General features: G+C 38.3%; 1 protein-coding gene across 4 annotated transcripts in view; it reads left to right on the top strand.

Annotated features, from left to right (window-relative positions):
• LOC117937118 (protocadherin-15-like) overlaps positions 1-27,083 on the top strand; it is a 167,331-nt gene that overhangs the window by 128,867 nt on the left and 11,381 nt on the right. For 2 of the 4 annotated variants that reach the window (XM_034860829.1, XM_034860828.1), the window contains 11 exons: positions 2,554-2,663; positions 3,157-3,297; positions 5,739-5,866; positions 9,524-9,754; positions 10,063-10,151; positions 11,452-11,628; positions 11,957-12,175; positions 13,278-13,286; positions 15,288-15,398; positions 18,141-18,146; positions 19,119-22,604. In XM_034860829.1, the coding sequence (XP_034716720.1) occupies positions 2,554-2,663; positions 3,157-3,297; positions 5,739-5,866; positions 9,524-9,754; positions 10,063-10,151; positions 11,452-11,628; positions 11,957-12,175; positions 13,278-13,286; positions 15,288-15,398; positions 18,141-18,146; positions 19,119-20,721 (2,824 nt within the window). In that variant the 3' untranslated portion in view covers positions 20,722-22,604. Of the gene's footprint in view, positions 1-2,553; positions 2,664-3,156; positions 3,298-5,738; positions 5,867-9,523; positions 9,755-10,062; positions 10,152-11,451; positions 11,629-11,956; positions 12,176-13,277; positions 13,287-15,287; positions 15,399-18,140; positions 18,147-19,118; positions 22,605-27,083 lie in introns of those variants that run through there. The other 2 variants (XM_034860831.1, XM_034860830.1) reach the window with 1 other exon arrangement.

Raw genomic sequence — 27,083 nt, 5'->3', positions numbered from 1 at the left:
GTGTGTGTGTGTGTGTGTGTGTGTGTGTGTGTGTGTGTGTGGGTGTGTCTGCGTGTGTGTGGGCATCCTCTCAATTGTGCTCCATCACCTCTTTCAAACAGCCGTTGTGGAGAGGGAGGAATGGATAACAATTGTAGCTGAGTTCTGCTGGGATGTTGGCTGGAAGCAGCCGCCTGAGGGAAAAAAGGGGATGAGGGGAGGGGTGAATGGAAAGATGGAGGACAGAGGAGACATGGATGCAGGTGGACATGTGTAATGTAATGTAGTGGGAACAAGTGGGAAATTAAAGTTTTAGTGGAGAAGAAGGATTGGAGCAAGAGATGAAATATATATACAGTATGTGATATACGAGAGGTAGAAAAAGCAAAATACTTATACTTCTTGTATACTTAAATACAAGAAGAGAGGAATAAAATAAGGTCATGTTTTGACTAAATGCACTACAACGCAGCAGGGCCAAATGTATTAATGGACTGTATTTGTGCTGCTGCCGCAGCTAAACTACATCTATGCAGACTTGTGTTTTTTCTCATTCTCTGTACCAATGTGAATGGAATTAGAAGAACACTCATTTATTTGTGGGTGAATTCATAAAGGTTCTGCTCTTGAATCCTTTACAGTCCTATTCCGTATAATTTAAAAGTGACCCTACTTTCTTTCTTAATTAACGAATATTGTCGGAAGTACAAGATGTCAGGAACGTGCCGGTCCACTCTTTATGTATACCATCTAAAAAAGGCAGAAAAGGACCCAAAATACATCCAAAAAGTAAAAGAAAACATATCAGCCATTGCATTGAGTTCACAGCAGACATGCTGACCTGCCACAACAGGAAAATGTGGAAATGGTCAAATGAATGATGGATATTTAGCAGCTTCCATGTCAGGGTCCCGGTAATGTGCATGCTGGCTCACTGCCACTGCTGATTGGGATACTCAGAACAGAGCCGTCGTTAATGTTATTAGTAACACCTGTGCTTTTCCTGCTATGACAAGTCAAAGTGTCTGCTGTGAAAAGGGCTTATATATATTTTCAAAGAGGATTTATTTTGGCTGCTGCAATTATAAACCTCTTGAAGTTACCCATTTAAATCTATATTCATTCAATGAACTTGAGGTTTATTACACAGTAGCTTGTTTTGGGTAGAGCAGGTGGTTATAGTTGCAATGGACCAGGCTGGAAGTTAACATCTACACACAGGCACACTCTCTCTCTCTCTCTCTCTCTCTCTCTCTCTCTCTCTCTCTCTCTCTCTCTTTCTCTCTCTCTCTCACACTCTTGCTCCCCAACAGTCCCATCTATCACGTAGTGATTACTTGATAGCTTAGCCAGTTGGTAGCCCATGTTATAATGTTTAGCCAGCTGTGACGGTTGGCCTAATGACTGGACTGGGTTTATTTAATGGAGTGAAATCTGCTGGAAATTTGAGAGCTGCCAGACTCTGAAAAAATCTGTCAGCGTTGTAAGCAGGGAAACCAGTCCACCACATGCAATAAGAAGCAGGTGGACATAAACAGACCATGCCTCTTTCTAAGCCATTGCTGATGTATTTTCATTGCCTGGCTCGGGCCAGTAATAGGGCCTGTCAGACACCCTGTTCCAAATGTACTGTATCAAATAATTTTATCCAAACACAGTGTATTCCATCTTAAAGCACCATGCAGTGGGCTGTGTATGTTTTAGTACATTAACTTAAGTCACGTAGGGTTTACGTTACTGTTAGTAACAATTAGCTGGTTAATCCACTAGTCAATGTAAATCAGCACCATTCTTTTTATAATCAACTAATCTTTTACTTTTTACATTGAGCACAAATCTCAGACATTCTCCAGTTCCAGCTTTTTGAATGTGAGGATATTCTGCTTTTCTCTGTTTCAAATAACAGTAAACTGAGTGTCTTTCATATCTTCACCTTGGGCTCAAGGAAATTATAATGGGCTATTATCTGACATTAGACAATTGTCAGATGAATGATTATGAAGATAATCATTAGTTGCAGCCCTAATTATTATCAGCCTTGTCTTGACAGACATCAACTTGCAGAAACCTGAATGAATTTGTGTTGTGGTGCGGTGTGAGGTAGTTGTGAGAGACTGCTTTGCCCGTTTTGATTCAGACTGACATTCAGCACCCAACAATTGACACTCGGCTGGGCTGGACAACAGCAATGCATTGATGATCTATGTTGTCAGACATTTAAATCCAGACAAAACATCTTTTGATAAAGTGGATTAGTTCATTTTTAAGGGTTGTTGTTAAGCAGCAAACTCTCACTATATCTCCAAATTCAAGAACAACTTCCTACCTGATTGCTAAAACCTCTAAATAGCTCTTTTGAGTGTGAACACTGTTAACATACAATTTATCTTTGGGGGGTAAAGTCAAGGTATGGAAAGCTGGCAGTATGAAGGAAACATTTGGACAGATATAACACTCACTTGTATATAACTTGCCAAATTGCAGTCGACACTTAAGAGCGAGTGGGCCCGCAGTCTACATGTACATATTTAATTTTTAGTTTCAGTTGATATTGATTGACTGATCCATTCCCAGGTTTCCGCTTGTGAGTGAGGAGGCCCCTGTTGGAACCCCGGTGGGAGCCATCATGGCGGCTGCTGTCAATCAAACTATCGTCTACTCCATCATCGAAGGCAACCAGGGAGGTGAGTAAATATAGAGCAGTGCCTGTTGTGGGTTTCATTTTTAGAGTTGGCTGAATTTACTGTCTATGTTTGATTGCAGATAAAGTATCTGGTTCACTTATACCAGTATGTTATGTATGTGTGCGAGCCAGGTTCATGGAAAGGATGAATGTAACTGTTAATTTGCTACAATTTATTCTTATTAACCTGGGAAAACAAGACCTGATCACAGATTCAATATGAGAGTCAACAAAAGACTATTAAATGACAAATTGATTTTATCCGATCATTAAACACTTGAAATGTCAAGCGTAAATGCAGCCTAGGGGTAAAAGGTTTCAGATTAGGTTGCTTGTTTTTTCTTTTGCAATTTGCTGAAGCTTCTAATTGAAACACTGTTCAAAATATCTCCTGTGCAAACACCTCCCTTTCCCTGATATTTTGCTCTCGGTTTCTTTCATCCGACTCTTTCTTCCACTCTTGCTGTCTGTCTTTGTCTCTCTTTTCTCTCCAGGTGTGTTTGCATTAAATGAAACTACAGGAGTGATTTCCACAGCCAAACCCCTGGACTACGAGGCCACCTCTACCTACGTTCTAAGGGTAGAAGCAGACTCCATGGGAGTGGTGTCCTCAAACCTTCGAGTTCCCTCAAAGAGTAAGTGCATGGTGGAGTTGTTGATCCCCTCCTCCTCCTCCTCTAAGATTACAGGACTAACTTTTGACATTGGGTTGCATCACCACAATTTCACAGTTTTCTCTAATTACAAACACACACACACACACACGCACGAACGCACGCACTAAAGGAATACTAAATAACATATTATTACCCACTATGTGTAATTGTTAAGATAAACTTGCTACAGGCTTTAGCTTTCTCTTTTGCACAAACGCTCATCTCTCTTTTACTCTGGTGTCCCGATCATTATATCTGGAGCTCTCTCTACTTGTTTACAATACAAGTCATCAATTCTTTACCTAAAAGTTCTACGTCTTAGAACATGTGACATTGGTTCTCAGCTGCTGCTGTTACCTTTCAAACTGCCTTTCCTTCTCTTTATCAAACCTGCAAGCTACACCAGTTTCTTTCAATGCTTGCCCTTCATCCTCCTCCTATATTTGTTTCGATGTGCAGTTATGTCCAGAATTTATCTCTTAAATATCAAACATCTTTCCACAGATCAAAGTGACCAGACACAGCTGGTGTGCAGTTTGGAAGATTGTAGATTTTATCTGTAAAGCCATTACTTTCCCGAGGATACCCAGTCCCAAACATTGGCACGGAATAATCTGTGTAGGCCAAGTCAGGGTTAAACTTTACTGAACCTGCTGTGATCGAAGCACAGCCATGAATTCTCTCAGTATGATTAAAAATACTGTTTTGTTTTATACTCTTCTTCATTCCGTCTTAAGTTTCTTCAATTACTATTTCAATCCATCCAAAAATGACAGTTCATTCAATTGCCTGTGTGAGGACCGACCAAACCAGGTTTTTACATTTTTAGTTAAATTAACTTTTCTCTCTGAATGTCTTTTTTCCTTTCTCCCTTTTCTCTCCTTTTTCTAACTATCTGGACTGTCTGACATGTCTGTCTTTTCTTTCTTTCTTTCTTTAAAAACACACCTTTTTCTTAATTGAAGTTAAGCTCCCCAGGTTTTCCATTTCTTCTTTAACCACATGCTATTGTCATTTAATTCAGCTATTGAATTTAATTAAAGCATTCTGCAGGGATTACATTGATAAATCTTTGTAGTCATTAGCAAATCTTCAATTATTCTTACAACATGCTTTAATCAGGCAACAAATCAATAAGAGTCTAACAATGTGTTAATCCGGTGTTCTTACTCCAGTAAAAAGGTTTGGATCGTAAACAGACATTTCGGTTGGGTGTCTCAATGGCTGCAATAGATAAGCAGATTAATGTTTGCATCTGCAGATAAGCAACTTGGAATGTGAGTCATTCCAAGTTGCAAATACTGAATATGAATGACAGAGGCTCACTGTTGGCACATTGTTTTGTCCTATACTGAACCTGTAGCTCTGTTGACAGTAATGTTTAATATATCTATCTAATCAAATTTTTTTCATTCAGTTTCTGTGTGTAAAACAAGAATACATCTTAAAGTGTAATTAATGCAAAACATCTTTATTTTTTTTTCATCATGGCATAGACATTATTATGGCCACAGCCTCCCTGTACATCCGTCCATTCCTTACATTTATTACAGCACATTTTCATAATTTGTTCACAAACAGCACTGGAAGTGATGCTAACAATCCTTTATTTATTACTAAAAAATGAATGCAGAAGCTAACTTTGGCTGCCATAAAGGCTTCTGTTGCTTTTCTCGCTGATGTGTGGAGCAGTTTGGACTTGCAGGTTTAGAACTGCAGGCTGATGGTTGGTCTTGGTTAAGGGGGATTTGCATCAATGACTGTGTTTGTCCTCATTATTTCATTTTAATTAGGGTAGCTCGTTATGAGTAATATCTACGATACTGTTTAATATCGCAATCATGATATTGCTTGAGATAAATATACAGATATAAAGTGTACTCACTTCTGTCTTTCTGCTGCTTTCAGTATACTGCTAAAATACAACACATTGGTTGTTAAATAAAAAAAATGAAAGGAAATTATTTTCAACATTCTTTTATTAAACAAATGTATCATTGTTTTTATTTCTTTATTACAGCCGTCCTGATCAGAGCTAAGCCCGGGATGCCAGAACGGTACCCTTGCAAAACAGATAGCTTTATCCCAGCTATGTATAAAAAGCAACCATAAAAAGTGCAATATTGTAGTCTTTTGAATTCAATTCAGTTTATTGCGCAAGATGACATCGCGATACTATCAAAAGGAAACAATATACTGTGCATCCCTCATTTTATTGTTTGCTTTTCATCCCAAATACTCAGTTCTGTTTGACAATATCCCTTTATCTTGTTTCTGTAATGCCAAATGCAAATGTGTATCATAATGTACAAAATATGTGTGTGTGTGTGTGTGTGTGTGTGTGTGTGTGTGTGTGTGTGTGTGTGTGTGTGTGTGTGTGTGTGTGTGTGTGTGTGTGTGTGTGTGTGTGTGTGTTCTAGCCAACACAGCTAAGGTGGTAATCGACATCCAGGATGAGAACGACCACCCACCGGTTTTCACCAGATCTCTTTATATTGGAGGGGTGGCAGAAGATGCTAAAACGTTTACCTCCGTCTTGCAAGTACAGGTACAGAAATACACACACATGCATATGAAACCAAACTGCAGTGGGAAGAAAAAGTATGGGAACATGGGCAAGATAACGTAATTAAAGAAGAGAAGACCACATGCCTGTTCAGGTAGCCCAAGTTGAGTCACCGCTGCACTAAGACAGCACTCTCCTCACTGAACATATATCCAACAAAGTCTTTTAATCATGGAACGAAACTTAAGCCGCCAGTTCAGCTTACTGCTGCATGCCTGCTGCCACACCGCTCACCTGAAAACTCTGCTGTTGCTTTCTGCTATGGCTGTGGGCGTTGCCTGCTGTTCATATTGTATTTCAAAAGGACCTCCACCCCTGCATCCATTGGTAGGCTTGGAGTCCACCCTCTCCCTGCTTGATGTTTCTTTGTTAGGACCGTCAAAGTCAGAGCTTATACGGCACACAATAAGGCTGGTCATATTCTACACTGACGTACTAATCTTTTCCTCGTGAGTTGGCTGACTGCATTACAACTCTTTAGTCTTCCGTTTATAATATTGTTGCATTGATTTGTTTTGTTTCTTAAAAAGTTCCTTCTACTTGTCCCAACTTGTTTGAACGGTGCTCGCTTGAAATAATATCCCTATTTTAATGTGAGACTTAAAATATTATGACTTTGACACTCAAGTAGCCTTGACAGCTTCCAACTTAATTCAGCTTAGCTCAGTATGTAGGGGCTTAGGCTTCCCTTGTGGATTTGTGTTCTTGTATTTGTGTTGTTAACTTTAAATAAAGACACTATTCAGTACAATAAGTAACAGATTAGCTGGTAAGATTATTCTCTACCTCGACATATACCTCTCTGTGAATTGATACATCTCTTTGTTTCCCCTTTCTTTTTTACCTTACTTGGGATAATTTAATATCAATGTAAACAATTTGATTGCCTCTTGTATTATTAAAATGCATTTTGGGACCCAAAATGGGTCACAGAGCCCTCAGCCTCTATCTGAGAAATAGCAATATGTTTTAATGAGCCTGGGTAGCACAAGAGACTCTAGTCTCTGGCTTTAATATTTTATTACAGGTTTTAAGAATATTCTTAGATATTCCTGCTTTATTAGATCATGCACAGTGAGAGTGATGGGAAAGATGAGAGAATAAGGGAGAACATGCAACTGATAAGAGTCATTTTCAAAAACACAGTTTCACAAGCTTTTCTTACTGATAAACCTGGTACACCAAATTATTATTCCTCTGCTGCAAACATCTGAAGGGGGTGGTTTTGCATATGCATTTTGAATGTCAAGGTTGGAGCAAGTTTAGAGTTGCCTGCTCTCCAGTCATCTGACCTCCATAAATACTTTAACAGATTGACAAGAAAACTAATAGCCAACTAGTAGGCTCGATTACCACAAGGACAAAGAATGGATCTGGAATTTGGACAGAAGAGTGAGGATTGATAGTTAGCTAAAGATAGCTGGCATCCTGCTGAGAGAAAACCCGACTGGACAGAAGAAGGTAGGGAAGACATCCATGATTCACGGGTGGATGAATAGATAGAGGTAGGGGGGGTCTAGAAAGATGGACAGGGATGCTTTCGGCACATTTGCTAACATTTAGATGAAAGAGTGTGTGAGACAAGAGGTGGAGAGAACGTTGCATTTTCAATCTCAGTGGTTTCACTCAAGTATAACTAATTCCATCAGATCTGTTGAAGTGTGCGTGCGTATGTGTGTGTGTGTGCGTGCACGCATGCATGTGTGCGTGCACGCGTGCATGTGTGCATGCGTGTACCAGGCTACATGTTGTCATATGTGTGTATTTCTACATGCAGGGGTGTCAGGGTGTACGTGTTTAAGTGCATGAGCAGGAGTTTTGTCCCTCAGATGATGCCAAATCACATATTGATCAGACTGCAGATGAGTCTCACATCGGCAAACCTACTCAACGGTACCTTTTGTCTTCCCAAGACGTTTTGGCACTTCTCTTACCACAACTAAAGCAAATGCAGAATTTAGCCTTGTTCCTTTCTTCAGCCTTTTCTATCCCTCTTTAATGACAAATTTAATGACAAAGTCCATCCTTCTCTTTTAGTGGATGCTAATACCAAAAATGGCCCTAAATTAAAAACAAAAACAACAAACAGCCGCATTGCTGAATGCATTTGTTAGAAAACAGGAAGTCCAGATTCAATAATTCATTCCTGAGTTTGAAGACTAACCAGATGATAAAACTCCACACAGCAGTAGAAATTATCATTCAACTCTGGACAGTTACTACAGAAACAATCATTTAATTCTCCATCTTTGCAATACCAGAATAAATCAGGTGTGCAGGAGACTTTGTGCAGGAGTCATTGCTTTATTTTGGCTTTCACTTTCTTTTTAAAATGGGCACAATACTACAGTAGAAGTGAAAATGTTGTTAACTCACTGTTAACAGCACTTGCTAACTTTGTGTAAATCTTTGTCCATGTATTTATTTTTTAAGATACTATCACTCAACACATCTTGGGGAAGATAGTTGACAAAGTCAAAACTATGTCCCAATTCCTTACTGCATCCTACTTATATACTACATGTTTAATATACTAATATACAGTACTTATCTATAGAATATGCTGTTTTAGATTTTATTAGAACACAAACACGTGTATTTACAGGAAATCATGCAACAGAGCAAAGGCAATCGAGTTATTACTTTAGAATGACTTTTACACTGCTGCTAACTAAAGAAACAGCAACATTTATTTCCAATAGTTCAGTACTTTTTTTTCCTTTTACTGCAAAGTGCAATGGAATATAATCAGGTCTGTAGTCACACCTGTGCTGCAGTTGGTGGTTGATGTTACTGACTATTGCTGAAAGATTATCTTAACTACCACTCAAATCTGCAAGTAAGAACATCAAAAATAGATTTGTACATCCATTCTTCCTTCAGTCCTTCCTATTCCGTCCACTTCTATATGAATACCTTCTTATTTCCTTCTTTTCTTCTTTTCTGCTTCCATTTTCCTGTTCCCTGGCCATGAGAAAAATCATTTTTTTGTTTTGTTTCTTGCCATCATTAGTTTTACCTTTGATGTGGTGAGTGTCTCAGAGCAGAATCTGTAGTCTATACTCCCAGCCCTTCTTGTAAAGACCCAGCAATAAATCAATGTCTGTCTGAGTGTGTGTCTGTGTCTGGACATGAATGTGAGGTTTGCATGTACTGTATGCGTGAGTGAGGGCGGGACTTGATAGTTAGCCGGAATGACAGAACAAATGAGTAGACCTGCATACAGCTCAAAGCACCACTTTACCCCCTGCTGATGATTCAGAGTACTACAAACAACACAAACAGGGGGAAAGGAAAATCCAGAAAAAGTTACAATTGTATGGCCTTTTGGTGACTGACAAGTACAAGACAGACAGCACATCAATCCTGAACTAATCAATTTACATGGCATTGCTACGTAATGATTAGCAGCTCAAACACCTAGAATCAACAAAGAGAAGGGCTCACAATCATTACCATAATCATCACACAACATTAGAATGGAATGATTATTTTAATAATAGCAACAATAACTTGATCAGTGTTTTGTTGATGGTGACATTTTGTTTTAATAGTGATAAGGATGACATTGTCGTGGTGTCATGATGATGGTTTCAACGATGACACTGTGTAGTGATTCTTATTTACCTTATTTTACAGGCCCTGGACAAAGACACTGGAAACTACAGTTCTATGATGTACCGGCTGATCATTCCCCCTCCTGCCGGTAAAGACACTAAAGATAGCAAAGACGGCTTCATCATCGAACCATACAGCGGCGTGGTGAAGACGGCAATCATGTATCGCAACATGAGACGATCGTATTTTAAGTTTGAGGTGGTTGCTACAGACAACTATGGTCAAGGACACAGCAGCAAAGCGGAGATAGTGGTGTGTATATCTTTTTTTGACATTGGTGGCAGGATTATAATCACTTCCTTCATCTTCTATTCTACATTTCTTCTTATAGTTGCATGACTAGAATATCCTTGAAGCAGAAAAAAATGTGAAAACTAATTCACAAGCTAGGAGCAGTTTTGGATTGGAAATGTTATCTTTTCCAAAGCAAACTTTTCTTTCCCGCTGGTGGTAGTGCCCTCTGACCAGAGGTTTAGTAAAATAGTTTACATCTAGCATGCTGTCAGCTCAGTTCAAATGTAGAAATGATGTTTTTTGGCATTTGTTTTTCTGTTGTGTAGGTATCGGTTGTTAACCAGCTGGACATGCAGGTGGTTGTATCAAATGTCCCTCCAACTTATGTGGAGAAAAACAAAAACAAGCTGCTCAGGTAACGTACATAATACTGTATCTTGTTTTTTATACAATATATTAATAAATCATCTACAGCATTAAGCTGGCTGTAATGTGCCTTTAGTGACTGCTGCCAACATTTGAAAAACACCTTCTCTGCTTACATAAAGTGTATTGTTACTATGTGTGAAGATGCCCACTATTCTTTCTATAATTTAATTCTGTACCTCTGAATAAGTAATTTCATAGAACAGTAATACAGAAAAAAATGAATAAAAAGATATCATGCTGTCCATATGTACAGTGTCACTGCAAGCCTGAAAAGTCAGTAATAATTCAAAGGTCACAATTTGGTTTTAGCGTGGGTGTTAAGTCATACAGTATTGAAATTCAGTGGTCCTTCTATATTGACTTAGTTATGTGTCTCCATAGGAAGGAGTGAAGCTGTAATTGCTTCCATGGGGAAATCACTTTCTAAAGAGTGGAAAAAAGTCTTGTGTTTAAAAATAGTGTTTTTATCATAATGAAGGGTCCTAGTCAGAATGAAGCTCTTTGTTGAACTAGAACCCACAACGGGTATTAACAAGCAACACAGCTAGACCACTGTTACAGAGGAAACAATGTCCCTGTTAATGTAATAAAAACATACCGTGCTGTCATTACACATGAAATTTGTCTTTATATTTGATGTGTTTTTTGTTGGTATTGAGATTTGAGACATTGAGACATTCAGATCCTTGAATGTGAAGTTGAGGACACATTTTTCAAGGAATGTTTTTATAGGATAAATTACCGCAATGGTTATTTTTGAACCTACCGTGCCTACCAGTTACCTACCCTATGTCCTACCAGTTAGCTCCTTTAAATTCATCCCCCATCCTCTGTCGCTTGACAGCCTACACAGTCTGTTAGACATTTCTTGCTGTGCTCAAAACGTTTGAAATTTAGCAATTAGCTTGAATCAAGTAATTTTATCTATGTCAACAATCTGCCAAATGTATTTTTATTTAATTGAAGAAAAACAAGATTGTTATACTAAACACAAACAGCATTATTCATTAAATAACGGGATACTTCTCCCATGTACAAAGCTCAGTCAGATTGCTGTTTTCTTCTGCCTTACACATACAGTAACTCTATGATGCTTGTGTTGCATGGGTTTTTATGTGTTTGTTTGGTGTGAGTCCTGTGACTGAGGATTGTAGGTACATGCCGGTTTCCACAAAGATGTAACTTTTTGTGCCACAGTACATTAACGTGTCGACCATGTCCTTATCCTTAAAAAGTAAAAATAATGTGATCCCACCAATCAAAATCCATTATTACTTAATCCGCAGCATTTTGGAACGGTACGTCCAGGAACAGATACCCGGAGCAAAGGTTATTGTGGAAACCATCGGGCCGCATCGCTATGGCGATGGAATGGAGCAGGAAGACTACACCAAGTCGGACCTCATGATTTATGCTATCGACCCGCTGACAAATAGAGCTGTATCTAGACAAGAGCTCTACAAGTAAGAACTTTGCCAACAAATCCATGAGAAGTAAAAAGGCTGCTCTAAAAATATTCATATCATAAAATGATACAAGACCTAACCTAAATTACATCACAATTAAGTAATTCCTAATTGATCTGGCCTTAATTAGTATTTTGGATTGCTGCCTTTCTCATAAATGTTTAGGCATTTTGTTGAACTCCATCTTTTACTTTTTGGCAGCTTAGTCAATTAAGAAGAAAAGTTATTTTTAAGTTTTTTGCTCACATTCACTGGGAGCTATGTTTGCATAACATTTTTTTTTTAAATACATAGTGTCAGTTACATTTGCCTTTCTAACCCCAAGGTTTCTTGATGGTAAAATCTTGGACATCAATAAAGAGTTCCAGCCCTTCCTCCCTCCTGGTGGACGGATTCTGGAGATCCGAACTCCTGAAGTGGTGACTAGTGTAAAGAAAAATGTGCAGACCGTTGGCTACACAGAGGGGGCGCTGCTGGCTCTGGCAGTTATTATCATTATCTGCTGTGTTCCCGCCATACTGATTGTCATTATCACCTACAGACAGTAAGTATCAGTTATGTGTAGCATTTGTTACGGTTTTGGATTAAAAATGGCACTTTAATCGGGGACAACGTAGACTGAATGAGGCTGTAGAAGCTTACTGTCCTTCTGATTGGCTTGTTTTGTGCAATATTCAATACTTTCCTTTTAAGCAACAAATCCCATGAAAAGAACTAGGGAGGTCAAAAAGTATTGAGAAACAGACTAACAAATCTGTCGCTCCTTAACAAATCTCAGGCGCCCATCAATGCGCACCCATCTCCTTTTGCTTTATTTGTCCATATTTACTCCTCTTGCATGCCTTGTTGTGTAAAGCCAAGAGGGAGCTTTAAAATCTATTGTATTGTAACATACAGTATTTCTGGGTAAGGCATTTTAGCTGTTGATGTCATTGTGCCTGGAATAAAACCAAAATCTAAAAAATCTAATCTATTTCAACATCATTTTGGCTCTACTAAATTATAATATATCTATGTATACATGAATGTAAGTTCTTTAAACATGTCTATCGAAAAAAGGAGAATATGACTTCAAATAGGAATACAGACAAGCCATTCAAAGTAAAGCTTTGTGTAAATGCAGACATCCAGGAAAATAGACAACGCTGACGGTCTCTCCCACAGGACGTCCTTTAGCACCATTTATCATTTTATCACCTGGGCCAGTCACTTCCCTAGATGATTCAGCATGGCAGCCTGTCCCACAGTGCCAATTGGAATACTTTGTTTAGCTAACCACCGTGAAAGGCTATTCATTTCATCCGTCTCTCAAACACACATAAACAAGAACACGCATGCACGTACTCACTGAGACACACACACACACACACACATTTTGGAGAGCGCTTTTCATCCTGCTGAGAAAGAAAGACAAATAACAACAGACTGAGGAGAGAGCAGATTTGAAGAAAGAAAAGAGCACAGTGATCATCAGCATAACAGTCACTAGTCCCTGTTGCTATGACAGTAATTAATAATTGTCCCACTGGGTTGTAAATTACAACTAGTAAACCTGGCTAACAAGTGGTATTTTGTGATTTATGGTTCTAATAATCACTCATCTTACATTTCCTCTCTTTTTCGTCTGCCGCATCTATCGCCACCAGATTCAAAGAGTAAGTACTGTTTACATATTTCCTAAATATTCATGTCCGGCTGTCTTAAACACCTCTCATTGTGATTAATGTATTGACTTTCGCTGTAAAATAAAATGGATGAAATCAGGAAGGGCGGTGAAAGAGAACGGACAGCGATCAACCAAAGTCAATCAAACAAATGAATCCTGAAGAACACAGAATCAGTTAATGTCCAATGCTAAGACTTTTATTAAAACATGTCTGTGTGTGGTCACATTGGAGTTCAGGTCATGTTATGTTGATTGGACAAGAATGCCAATGCCAGATAGTTACGCATGTCACATAGTAGCATATTACTGGTTTGGGACATGCGTGTGTGATACATGAAGTGAACACGTTATACCGGGAAATAGTTTCCAGCTTGATGTCCCATTCCAGAAGCTCTGTCAGGTCCTTCTAAAATAAATAAATAAGGAAAGCAACTAATTTAAGAGAACCTTGGGAAATGAACTAAAATCTGATGTGTCCTATTTACTTAGGTTTATGCTACAATTGACACTGTTCAGAAAATGTGTTGCAAAGTCTGCCATGAAGAGAGGCACATTAAATAATTGGATAATGAATCACAGTCTTAGATATACATTGTTTCACGTCAAGAATAGGATACAACTGACTACTACGGCCATGCTAGCAGCTCTCTGTGAGGCTGTACTAGAAACATGTTTACAGGGACAATGCTAACACGCTGAGGTTTAGCAGTTACTGTATACTATTTACCATGTTTAGCATCTTAGTTTAGTGTGTTAGCATGCTACCATTTGTTAAGCAGTACAAACAAAGTACAGATGAGACTGATGGGAATGTCCTTAGTTTTGTGTGTATTTGGTAACAAACCAAATTTGTACATAAACTAAAAGTCTGTAGAGGAAAACCAAAGGGATTACACTTCATCCTGAGCTTGACAGGAATGTGTGTGCAAAATGTCCTGTTAATTCCTCCAACAGTAGAGACATTTCCTGGAGAAAAAAATGTCAGCCTTATTGTGGTGCTAGAGAAAAAGTCAAGGGATCACCAAAGTCAGCTGGCTTTTTCCTCTGGACTGAGAAGCATCCATGTCTGTTCAAAAATGAATTGCAATTCATACAGTTAATATAATGTTAAGTGTTAAGATATTTCTGGACCTTAATGGTGGACAGACTAAATTAGGGATGCATTGATGCGACTTTTTCAATCTCGACAATGATGCCTGGGCTTTGTGTATCCGTCAATACCCGATACTGATCTGATACCATTTTTGAATTAATAATAATCTGTATACCTTCCACCTTCCACCTTCCTTCCACCATGTGGAAGGGAATAAATGCACCAGACTTTTCTAACTAAACATAACTTTCCTAACGGAGACAAAATAACAGATGTAACGTATCAAATTTGCATGGTGCTTTTGGATGTGCTTGATTAAATTGGTTGTACCTCCACCACCAACCCTCGAAACATTTACTTTGCAGACACTGCAAACAGCCAACAAACTAGTTGGTGTGGCAAGCGTGAAATGTCTCCACACAGCCAACTCTTTGGCTCGCTCCATGTAACTCAAGTCTTCGAAGATGCGACACACATCCTGCAACGAATGATGTTGGATGTGCTGTAAAGGAGAGAAAAATAAATCTGGATTGGCCCGTGGATCTGTTAATTTTTACCAATCCCCGATCTAAATATTTTGTCAACAATGGGGCCGCACCCCTAGACTAAATAGCTGAAAAACACGTACACGTACTACTACACTATACTGTAGAAAAAAACTATATTGTAAAATGTAAAAATATGCTCATTGTTTTTTTTGCACAATTAATTGAAATATACACAAAGAAATTAGTAGTTGACATGGTGACTGTCTTAAAGACACAGATAGAGATAGATAGACCAAAGTTATTCTGTAAACCCCCTCTGCCCTTATTATTACCGTTTCACTACTTTCTATGGTCAGAATTTTACTCTAAATTTCGGCAACTAACTGTGTTTCCTCTCTGTTGGGACCAGACGCCAGGCAGAGTGTGCCAAGACCGCCCGTATCCAGATGGCACTGCCAATGAGCAAACCTGGGGGAGGCACTGCCAACAACCTGTATGAAGAGCTGGGTGACAACGCCATGTAAGTGTGAAAGTGACATTTATGTTGATGAGCCAAAGCAGACGTATTAGCTCACATTTTTTTTAATGAGAGTGTGCCTTTTCTTGCTTTGACAACTTGGCGTGAAAATAAAAAGGCAATGGTAAACACTAACACAAAGTAGCTAGAAATAAAGGGAGAATATGCAATATAACATTCAGAGTTTCAAAAGATGGAGCAATTCTGGATACTAGTAAGCATTCTTCACATTGAAGTAGAATTTAGGCAGTTTTTTTCATAAAATGTCACAAATATTTTACAAGGAGTGACAGGAACAGTGACCACACTCACGACCTGATGCTGAGATGCAAGGAAAAAAGAGGGGACACGTGAGAATATCTAATGCAATTTGAATACCATTTACTTAATAAAAAAGCCAAGCTTTTGATATCTACAAGACCTGTACTATGTTGGGCAACTCAAAGAAAGATTAATAGCTCCCAACATCTAAATGCAACCAGTAGGAATCAGGAAAGTAGAAAAACATACATTGATATCACATATATAAATGAAAGGAAAGGAAAACTCTCAAGTTTACTTCAAGATAATTGATTGGTTGCTTTCAGTACCACTGTAAAAAATAATAATCATGCAAATGTGACCTTTTTCTTGATCATCCATCACCGAAAATTGCATTATTATTATTTTATTCTAATATTGTATTATTATTATTGTAATATTTTCAATGTTTGCTTTGCAAGTAATTTGCTTGTTTTTAGAAATTCTAGTGTTCCCAATTATAAGGCTGGGAACCATGGCCAGCAACTTGAGGCAATAGAAATAAGCTTTTGGATGATATTGGGAAATTAGTTTTACTTTTTCTTGATTCTGTCCTACATCTCAAGTCCTATTAGTGCTGAACGGCATTATTACCCATCCTCTATGCTGCTTCCAAATCTTGCTTTGTTTTTGTGCAATTTAGTCGTATTCTCTTCACCACTTACTGTAGCTCCCCCATTTTTTGTGTATCTTAGCAAATTTATTGTGATTTATCTTCTTGCCAATTTCCGCTGGTTTGACACATTTTGGCTTGGTTAAACAAGAGTTTAATAGTGACTGTATGTAGAGACACCTTATTAACTTTTATCTGAAAGTTTTAACACCCGCACACATAGGCACACTTACTCAAGGCAATGCCCAGATAGTTCATTTATAATTTCTTATTGAAGCGTTAAGAAGAAGTTGAGAGGAACTCTTATCAACATTACATGCATCACCGGATTCCTGTCTGCCCTTGATATGCCTCCCCGCTCCTATTAACATGAGAGCAATTCATATGCAAGATGGTAGAAACTGTCTCCAAATGACAACAAGGGATTTCCAAACAGTGTGTAACACAGAGAGAGAGTGTGTTTGTGTGTGTGTGCGTGTGTGTATGTGTGTGTGTGTACTAAGTAGCCCAAATGATCCGCTGAAAAATGTGCGCGGAAATTAACTTGGATATGAGATAATTGAAATAAATGCAGACCGTAATTTATAAAGACCACCCTGGGCAATAATTAATTCTTTTGATAAGCTGTAGAGCCTGTTTAATTGTGGTGAGAAGGGTCTTTTTGGTTTGTGCGTGCATGTGTGCGTCCGTGTGTTTTTTGTGCAATACTAGTGTGTGTGTTTTCTGTTTTATCACTGTGATCTTGTTGAGACTAAATAATTCCTGAAGAGTAAAAAACCTGGAAAAGTGCAAAAGTTTCCACATCTATAATTAAGGTCCATTATCAAACTGCTCAGTAGACTCATTTCTGAGCCTTTTTATTTTTTCTTGTAATTCCCTTTGACTGTTCTCTTGACAGGCTTTGGGTTTAATGTCTGTTTTCAATTACCTATGAAAAGTTCAGTGTCATTTAACTTATTTTTAGCAGCAAATTAAATGAAGCATGTTTTTAAACTTCAATTAGAAGTAATGTTAATTAGCCACAGAGCACATGTTATTATCATCCCGTCTTCTGTAGTCATACATAATAATTTTTAATGACTGCCATTCAATTTAAAAGAGCAAGAAACATTTTAAATCATAACCTTCAACATATGAAATAAAATACTAAATAAAGCCTTATTTATCACAATTATACTGAAAATTGTTTTAAGGTTAACTGATAATATCTACAGTGTATATTTTGAAACTTTTACTTTGAAAAGAAACTAAAAGAACGGAAAATTGCAACTGTATAATCATTTTATTAAAAACTCAAATAAATTATCTCATTTGATGCCAAAACAAGATGAAATCATCATTAATTGCTTAAACCTCTACACTCTGCAGTCCCTTAATATTTAATGGGGTTCCCCAATGTTGAAATTGAGTATTGCCTTTTATATAACAGATCAATAAATATACTGTATGTGCGACACTTTTCAATTCTTAATCTCATAGCATAATGACAACCATAACGGTATGGCAATTAAGTTATGACTTGAAAGTTGCGAGTTTTATTCCCCAGGCAGGCACTGAGAAATACTCTTTCTTCTTTTAACAACTGATATCAGAGTGTTCGTGTGCAAAGTCTTTAGCGCTTGTGGACAAAAGTAGATGGTTTTCATTGTATAAGGCATACTGTACACACCTTTTTGACTATCTATGTTCTTTCTTAACATTGAACATTAATAACATCCTTCTTTGTTGTCATTTCATCACTCTACTTTTCCTATTTTCTTTATGTTGACTGATGCACTCATCCGTCCATCTTCTCTCATTCTCCTCCATCCACCTTTATCCATGACTAACAGACAAAAGTGAGTAGGCTGCTGAAAATTGCTTCACATATAACTGTAGTTTGACACTATAAGCTGTAAAAGTTTTCTTGCCTTTGTTTTGTGTTTGTGTTCGTGCTCGTCAGTGGTTACTCATCTTTCGTGTGCTGCGTATGTTGTATCTAGGTGGATTAGAGAGCAAAGTTGTGTTGCCGAAGGTTGATTGTGGCTGATCAGTAATGAATCAAAACTCTTGTAAAGTTGTGTTATTTGACTCATAGCATAGACGTAGCCAGCCATGTGCCATGAAGTAACAAGAGTCTGCAGAGTTTTAACAAAGATATTTCAAAGATTAGTGCACCTTCAACCAGTGAGGAGGATATAATCAGTCTTTTGTTGGAAGGAAATCTGCATACTCTCAAAACATCATGACACACAGTTGTCTACACCTGCCCCAACCGATCTGGCGTTGTTTATAGTCGTTATGCAGTGGCGTCTTTGTAGTGCACCACTTTTAGCGTACATAAGATCTATTTGCATTCTTTTCATTTGTCTTCCAAGACCATTCTTTAGTGCTTCATCTCTTGCCCTTTGGGTAAAAAAGGCACAGAAAGAAAATGCGGTTACCTCTTTCAAGATCCCTCCTCCATTTCCTCTCAGCCCTGTCCTCATTTATCTCTTAATGTGAAGTCTTTTTTCATTTCATCTATCAAACAGTTCTAGCAGACATTTTATTGTTGTATCTGCCTTTCTACCATTCCTTATATATCTTTCTGTTGTCTCTCCCCGGTATAAAAACATCTTATCTAACCATTCTGTGCATTGCTGCCCTTTTATTGGAATATCATTCATTCCCTATCTCCCTCTTCCATTTATTTAGCTTCGATTTATATAATTACATCTTTCCAATTCACTATACACTCCTCTCCTTCATATTTTTATCTGTAATTATTTTATTACCTCTCCCTTCATTCCATCTTTTTTTTCTCAAATTTTCTTCCATGCATGTACCAGCCGGTCAAACCACAGTGTTGGTGGTGGGAGTGGTGGCAGTTTGGATGAAAGCGACCGGCAACGTCTGATCTCAGATTTTGCCACACGAGCGATCGCTGCCCACCGTCAGTGCGTTGCTAATGGAGGGGTTCTCAATAACCTGCCCAAGTCTGAGTCCAGCATCACCTTTCTCTCTGATGAAAACCCCCTGACTATCAAAAATCCTATCTACCATGAGGATGGGACTTTGAGTAGCCCAGAGACTCTTGGAAGAAACCAGAGGAGAAAAGACCTTCTTGGAAATGTCTCTCCTTCCAGAAAAGGCCTTCGAGAGGCGTGGCTGAGGCTCAGCGGCTCCACTGGAGGAGATGTGGGATTCAGTGGCAGTGACAGCGGATGGGGATCTGGGGTTGGACACAGCTGGACTCTCCCATCAAGGTTACATCGCAGAGAGATGTTTGACACTTTGAGACGGCAAGTGGTCATGGATCCCATTCAGTGGGAGCTGGAACTTCTAAAGGCCGAATTCAAGGAGAGTAAAGATGCTGGTCTGGATTCAGGATTTGACCGTGGGTTGGATTCAGACTTAATGGGGAGCCCAAGTCTGGAACCCAAGCTGACAGTCAAAGAACAAGCCAGACAGTTTGAGCAACAGGCAGTCCAAGAAATGAGGCAGAGGCAAAACAGAGATTCACGGGGATCTTTGTCACCTGATATCATACTTTCAATTTTCCCTGAGTCTCCCCCAAGTGTCCTAACTTCTCAGGTCAAAGAGGGTCCTCCTAGTATTATTGTCACCCAAAGTGATGGAGGGACCCCTCCTCCAAGTCACAAGCCAACTCCTCCTGTGCTGCGGCGCTTCGGGGTAAATTTAACAGGAAATCAGAGTGCGGAAGAACGACTTCAGGTCCATTCCGAGCTTATCCCTGATCCTCCGGCAACTCCTCCACCTCCACCGCCACCACCACCGCTAACAACAACATCTCCATCCCCACCACCTCCGCCTACCACATCAGCTCCTCTTCCTCCATCAACTCCTCCTCCTCACCGCCCTTCCTCCTCTTCTTCTCTCCCCTCTGCTTCATCTCACTCCAACCATATAGAAAAGCAGGCTCCTCCTCCCCTTCCCCCACCACCACCGCCTCCACCTCTCCCTCCCCCTTTGTCGCCCCCACTCCTGCGTCCATCCACTTTTGTACTCCCATCGCTATCGGAGGTACCGGCTCTGCGACCTGTGTCCCTCCGGCCACCACCACCGCCCCTACCTGGAGAGCCCGAACCTCCCCGAAAAGAGCGGAAAGGAATCTTAAAGAACATTGAAAACATTGCGGACATTGAGAAGTCAGTGGCAAACATGTTCAGCCAGATAGATCAGAAACAGATCCCGCTCAAAAAGGTCTTGAAGAGCCAAGCCTCCATGGATTCTCTTGGTTCTCTTGACTTGAATGAATTACCATTAACAGCAGCCGGAGGAGAGGAGGGAGAAGGGAGAGGTGGAGAAGGAGTGGAAGGAGGAGGAGGAGGAGAGGATCCTCCACCTCCACAGATTCAACCAAACCCAAACATGAACTCGATCGTGGAAGAACTTGAGAAACGATTCCCCTCTCAGTCTACAATGCTCTAGCCTTTGCCTTTATGATGTGGAAAGCACACAGAGGGGGATTTATTAACATTGTTGCGTAGTTGCCGCGTCTGTCAAGGGACTGATGCTCAAAATAGCTCAGCGGAGTGCTGTGATGATTTGGTGATTCTTTACTGCACTGGGACTGTGCTCTTCCAACATGACTTCTTTTTTTTTCTACATGGGAAAAAAAAATTCTAGGCCTAGCAAAAAAAAAATATGTGGGTAGAAGAAAAATGTATCTCCTCTCAAATGATGGTACTTGTGAACAAAAAAAGAGAAGGCAGGGGATGTAAAACAGCAAGAAAGATCACATCCTGCATAGCCCTAATGTATTCAATCATGTAATCGCTGGAAAGGGCTTCCACTCTGTTACTGTATTCTACACTATTTCTCTTTGACTTTTGCAAGAAGAGAGAAGGATTTAAAAAAAATGGTGGACAAAATGCAAATAATATTTAGGTCAAGTTCGTTTGTAAATGTGTGTCCCCATTTCAGTGAACCTGAAATACTAGGAACAATTGAAATAGGTGATGTTTCAAGGGCTAACTCATTATCTGCCACTGCCATTATTTTAGTTTGCCCACAGATGACATTTCTAGGACTTGCTTTAGTTTTATTAACACTGAGGTAAATTGGCTCAAATAGTTGCAGATGAAAGCTGTGAAATCAAGGGATTAGAAGTGGCAAAATGTCTCCTTGTAACTTTCCGTTTGACTGCGATCATGAGCATTTTACATCCATGCCAAGTAATTGACATTCTCGTCAACAACAAATTATAATCAATCACAGACCCTTTATTTTAGATGGACGCACTTGCAGTTGTGAGAAGCCATGTTTGGGATGGCTTCAAAACACACCCTCTGGACTTCTTGACTAGCTTTTTCTAGATGTAGTCGGTGTGAAAACAAAAAAATCAAACAGAGGAGGAGAGAACAAGGCTTAACCTCCCAACTTGGATTGAACTTTGCTGGACATGTTGTTCTTGTTTTTTGGTATTTTCTTGGTATGGATGGCCTTTCGCTGTTACAGGGCCACAGCCGGTGAAATGATCAGTCATGACATAATCCGCTTTTACTCTTTATTTAATCAATATTACGTAGTTACCTAGTGCTGGAACACTGTTACACTTGGATGCTGTCTACAAACAACTTTCCATCTTTGTTAAATTTGAGTCAATTCACAACTATGCATCTTTCTTAACCCTGTCTTTTACAAATTACTTTAATATATTACTATTTTAATATATATATACGTTTTTGCAATTACACTGTGCTGCTCAACGTAATCGCCAGATTATATTGTATATATATACTATATTGTATTGATATGATCAGTACAGAATCAACATTTCTTATGACATATGTGCTAATTACATTTTAATTTATCTTATTATGATGACTGAAAATGTAATCCTGTCAGTTTTATGTGTCTTTCAAAACATATTTGCTGTTGTAAATTAGTTTTATATGAACATAATTTGTAGGAGACAGGGTTGACCTTTTCATATCATTAGTTCATGACATCAACATTAAAAACAAAGCAAACAGAGACATGGGGAAAGTGAAACAGTCTTTTAAGTTATCTGTTTGTGTCAATTCTGCTTTTTATGAAATACTTATCTAGTTGGTAGTTCTTCGTATTTTAGGTACTGTTCGTGCATAGATAGAGTAGAAACATGTTGTTTTTTTTTGTTGAGTTTTTATTCAAAATATGTGCTACATTTTTATGAACGTTTTCTGTAGGTTACTATTGTTTCTTTTACCTAAAGTTTCCTTCATTAAAATCATTGTGTGGGGACTTTGGGAAATAATTAATATGAAAATTACAAAAAGACGTCAACATGAGACGTTTTTCTCAATAAAATATGTGGTACCGACAGAAAAGTTTTTTTTTTTGTTTGACAATAATTGAAATCTCATAGAAAACAGCCTTAGTGCTTTAGCAGTAACATTTAGAATTTGCCCCTCACAGTAACCTATTCTGGTAGATACTGTAATAGTTAGTACTAAAAAGTTCTAAGTGGGGTGTCACTTTAACATCAGCATTAGTGATACAGTCCCCAAGACAGCATGTACATTTGTCCTCAGGGAGGAGCAGAATTGAAGCAGCAGTGCTTTGGGCATGTGCAAAATGGAGCACCTACTGAATGACATCTACTGTTTTTGCTTGATGGATTGTACCAGAAAAGTATGCAGAGGTAGTTATGTTCCCAGCCTCCAACATTTGTAGCCTATTAAAGATGAAAAACAACGTTTTCTCACCTCAGATAGGAAATACTATTTAATTAAGGTTATACAACCACAATAGGTCAAAAAATGAAACTAAGCACTGGAGTTAAAGATTTCTACCTTTAAACTTACATTATAAAAGTAACATTCCCTAATGCATCAGATGTCTTTGCAAAAACAGTTTTATGTAATTACAAAATCTAAAGACAAGGGACTCTTCAATATAATAATGTTGCAGAGCAGGTGGCAGTGGAATTTTGCAACATGTTTTGATGTAAATATCTGCCTTGATCACAAATACACACTGAGTCCTCTGCAAAGCATGTTATACCATCTTATACACGGTTACATTGCATGAAATTTTATTGCAATAGTCAGACTCTCGTGGATAAGACTCACGGGTAACTCTTCCCAGGAATATCATCTATAACTGCTTGTAAGATATGTCAGGCCCTTCCCTTTCCTTTGATGAAATTCCTGTAGCTCTTATACAGAAAGAGGAATGACATATTCGTGTGTAATTTGACCTCTGCTGTAGAGCTAACCAGTTATGTGAAGAAGTGTCACTCTTCAAAGCGTCTACATTACCTTAACAATGTCTAAAATGTACTCAAAGCCTTGAGTGGAATAAAAACCTGTGGATATAGCCCTGTCAGCAGCAGACCTCACTGCCTTCAGCTGAATCCGTTTTTACAAGGTGTCTCCAGACGCAAATTGTCATCATGAAGTGACAGAATCACATCTGTCCCGCAAGACCAGCATGATACTGATGATCATATCTGGGCAATTTGATCAAATCATGATGTACAGCCCAAAAAAACAAACCCTGGAGGTTTTATTTTTTGTTTATGAAGTGATAAAAGGATTTATCATGTCTCCAGTGGGAATCTATACAGCTGTTATTATGACACACGCATACACACGCACGCACACACGCACTGACACATACACACACACACACACACACACACACACACACACAGCCTTTACGGTTGTTTAGTAAAGTGTTTCTCTTGTCACATACAAATGATGATGATGACCATGATGAATTTAAAAACTTGAGTTGAGAAACACTTTGGTGCTCAACTTAAAGCATCAACAGACAATCACACACACCCAGAGCCAAGGCATAAACTGAGGACATGTACACTTACACAAACACACAGCTGCATTAACCAGGTTGCAGCAGTGCTACTCTTTTAGCTGACTGTGTTGGAAATGTTTTATGTTAATTCGCTTTTCTCAATGTGCTGCATGTTGTTGCACGCACACACACACACACACACACACACACACACACACACACACACACACACACACATGCACGCACACACATATAGATTCTGCTTTCACTCTTTCAGTTCTTATTGTGTGTTTTTGCTAGAGAACGTGCATCTTCTTTGGAAACAATGCTTTTTTACAATGTTCAGCCGACAACATTTAATTGAAACTAAATTTAGAAAATCAGATACAAGACATAGAGAGGAAGCAGCTGTCATGTAATTGCAAATTCACAGCTTTGATCGTCGCTACAGAAAACATTATCATGGGAAACTGGTCATTAATGCAGCAAATAGCTATGAGACAATTATTATATATATATATATATATATATATATATATATATATATATATATATATATATATATATATATATATCAAGGTCACTATCATAGAAAAATACACTCTATGTACACTAATAACACTCAAATATTTAGCATATTTATTAAGTAATCTAAATTTTTGTCAAAAATTGTAAATAGTATGTGAACCCCTTAACAAATGAGCTTTAAAACAACAATAAAATCAATGAGTTGAAATTGTAGTTAGTGCTTAGTTGTGCCTTGTTCTGTACAAAACACATGAAAAATATTGATTACAGACACTCATGTCCTCACAAGATGATGCGAACTATCCCTCATTCTCATCCCCCTTTCTTGCCCCATCAGACTTTGTTTTAGCAATGTAGTGTCTTCACACTTTGGTAATTGTTACTATTACCATTAGCAATGGTGGCCAAAACTTCAAAAACAACAATAGATAATTGTTAATAACAATTGTTCTATCAGTGGGTCATAAGTCAAGCTACTGAAGGTATTGACTTAAATTCTATAACAATGTAACAAAAGTTGTGAGATTGTTGTTGTGATATGTTATAAGTGTACTTAGTGTAAGTTTTATCCAAGACATGCAAACTTTAGAAAATTGAAATTATTGTAAGTGCTATAAAGTATAGATTTTGAGCTTTTAAAGCCGGAACATGGCTATTTAGCTGCAGTCCTGTCTCTCACCACGTTTACGTTTTACATATTCCACATTTAGAGCATGCCCAATAAGTTAGAGGGAAAAGGCCAAAATGGGCAGAGAGTGAAACAGGTAGAACAAAAAGTAACAAATGAGTTGAGGAGTTGCTGTGCAAAGGGCAAGGGAGCTACAATAACACTGTAAGAGTAAAGTGAGAGACCAACTGTTGAAAGAAAAGAGAGTAGTAAGTTTCTTTAGTGTTAATCTATAGTATAGTAGAGTGTTTTCTTTAAGAGATAATAATTCGCTCTTGCTGTTTTTAACAGTAGGAGGTGTGTGTGTGTGTGTGTTAGTGTGTGTGTGTGTGTTGTGCGACTGAGATCAGAAAGCTGTCTGTGTGTTTTTGTCTCGAGAGGACCTAACAATGTGTCTGTCAGAGCAACAAGAACACAGCGATAGACTTATCTTCACACACTGACACAAACACAGATCAAACACTACACAATGCGAGGCACACACTGTTGGTCGCTATAATCTGGAGAGTATACACACATTTACACACACAGTGATAGTGAAAAGGGCTGTTTCATCCTAACCGGTAGATCCACCAAACATCAACCTTTTCATGTATGTATGAATTCATCCATTCAACCTTTTCTATCCATTCACTGATATGTCCATCACAAAAATTTTCCACAGCAGATAATCTAGTCTTTTTGAAGCACACTAACTCATTCAAAACTGCATTTTGACACTGAATGAAAGGTAACAAATTCTCCTTGAAGTGTGTGTCTTTGTGTGTTTAAGAGGCACAATTCTATTTCCACCTGTATTCATTTAATACAATGAAGTGGTTTCATTGTGTGTGTGTGTATGAACGTGTGTGTGTGTGCGAACGCTAGCCCAAATAACAGAAATGAGAACTTGATGTGTCCTCTATAAGTCCCCATTTGTTTGTTCTGTGATACATCTTCATTTTGCCAGCTCATTACCTTAGTTTCACATGACAACACATCCTGCAGCAACATAGTTAAGAAACATGGACTGAGAGATTTCCAGATGTTTTTCTTTGTTTTGTTTTTCCTTTTGGCTTTTTTTTTTTTTCAATCCCAGCATTGTTTGACCCTTATTTTTATGCCCCTATGCCAATGAGACCCTTTGATTTTCTGGTTTAATTACATTTTAAATTATAGTGTCATAACAGACATCTTAGGCCACTTTACAGATAGACTAGGTCTAGACCACACTCTATAATTTATAGACACGAACTGCCCTCTGGGCCAAATTATAACTTGATTGATTGATTGATTGATTGATTGAGTGATTAATTAATGGATTGATTGATTGATTGATTAATACAGTGACCCAACAATACCCACAAGCTCTGCTTACAACAAACACACGGAGTGTGACTTCATTCATCTTTACATGCCAATATTTGTTTACTGCTGTATGTTCTGAGTGTTGTGCAGCACCTGACCAATTTGTGCAAAAAAAGAAAACTTAGCTGACATAATTACACCGCTCTGATAAGAACTTGAGGATAGGAATACAATTATAGAGATGCTCTGATTATTATTACATTAGTGTTTCCCAACCAGGGGTAAGTGACCCAATGGGCTACTTCTGTAGTTACCAGTGGGTACATGATTTGCAAATTTTGAAATTATGATTTTATAAAATATGTGAACATTATATTATATTATATCACATATTAACATTAAGTAAACTATAACACCTAAACACTACATCTTACAGATATGTAAGAGAAAACTAGTCATCAAGCGAGCACAGAAGTTTAAACAGCTAGCTTAAATCTTAATATTGATAGTTCAATTGTATGAAACACTTAATATCTACTTTAATATAATAAATACCGTTATACAATTC

Source organism: Etheostoma cragini, chromosome 21 (assembly GCF_013103735.1).
Source record: "Etheostoma cragini isolate CJK2018 chromosome 21, CSU_Ecrag_1.0, whole genome shotgun sequence".
Classification (NCBI taxonomy): Eukaryota; Metazoa; Chordata; class Actinopteri; order Perciformes; family Percidae; genus Etheostoma; species Etheostoma cragini.
This window is presented reverse-complemented; position numbering and strand designations above follow the sequence as displayed.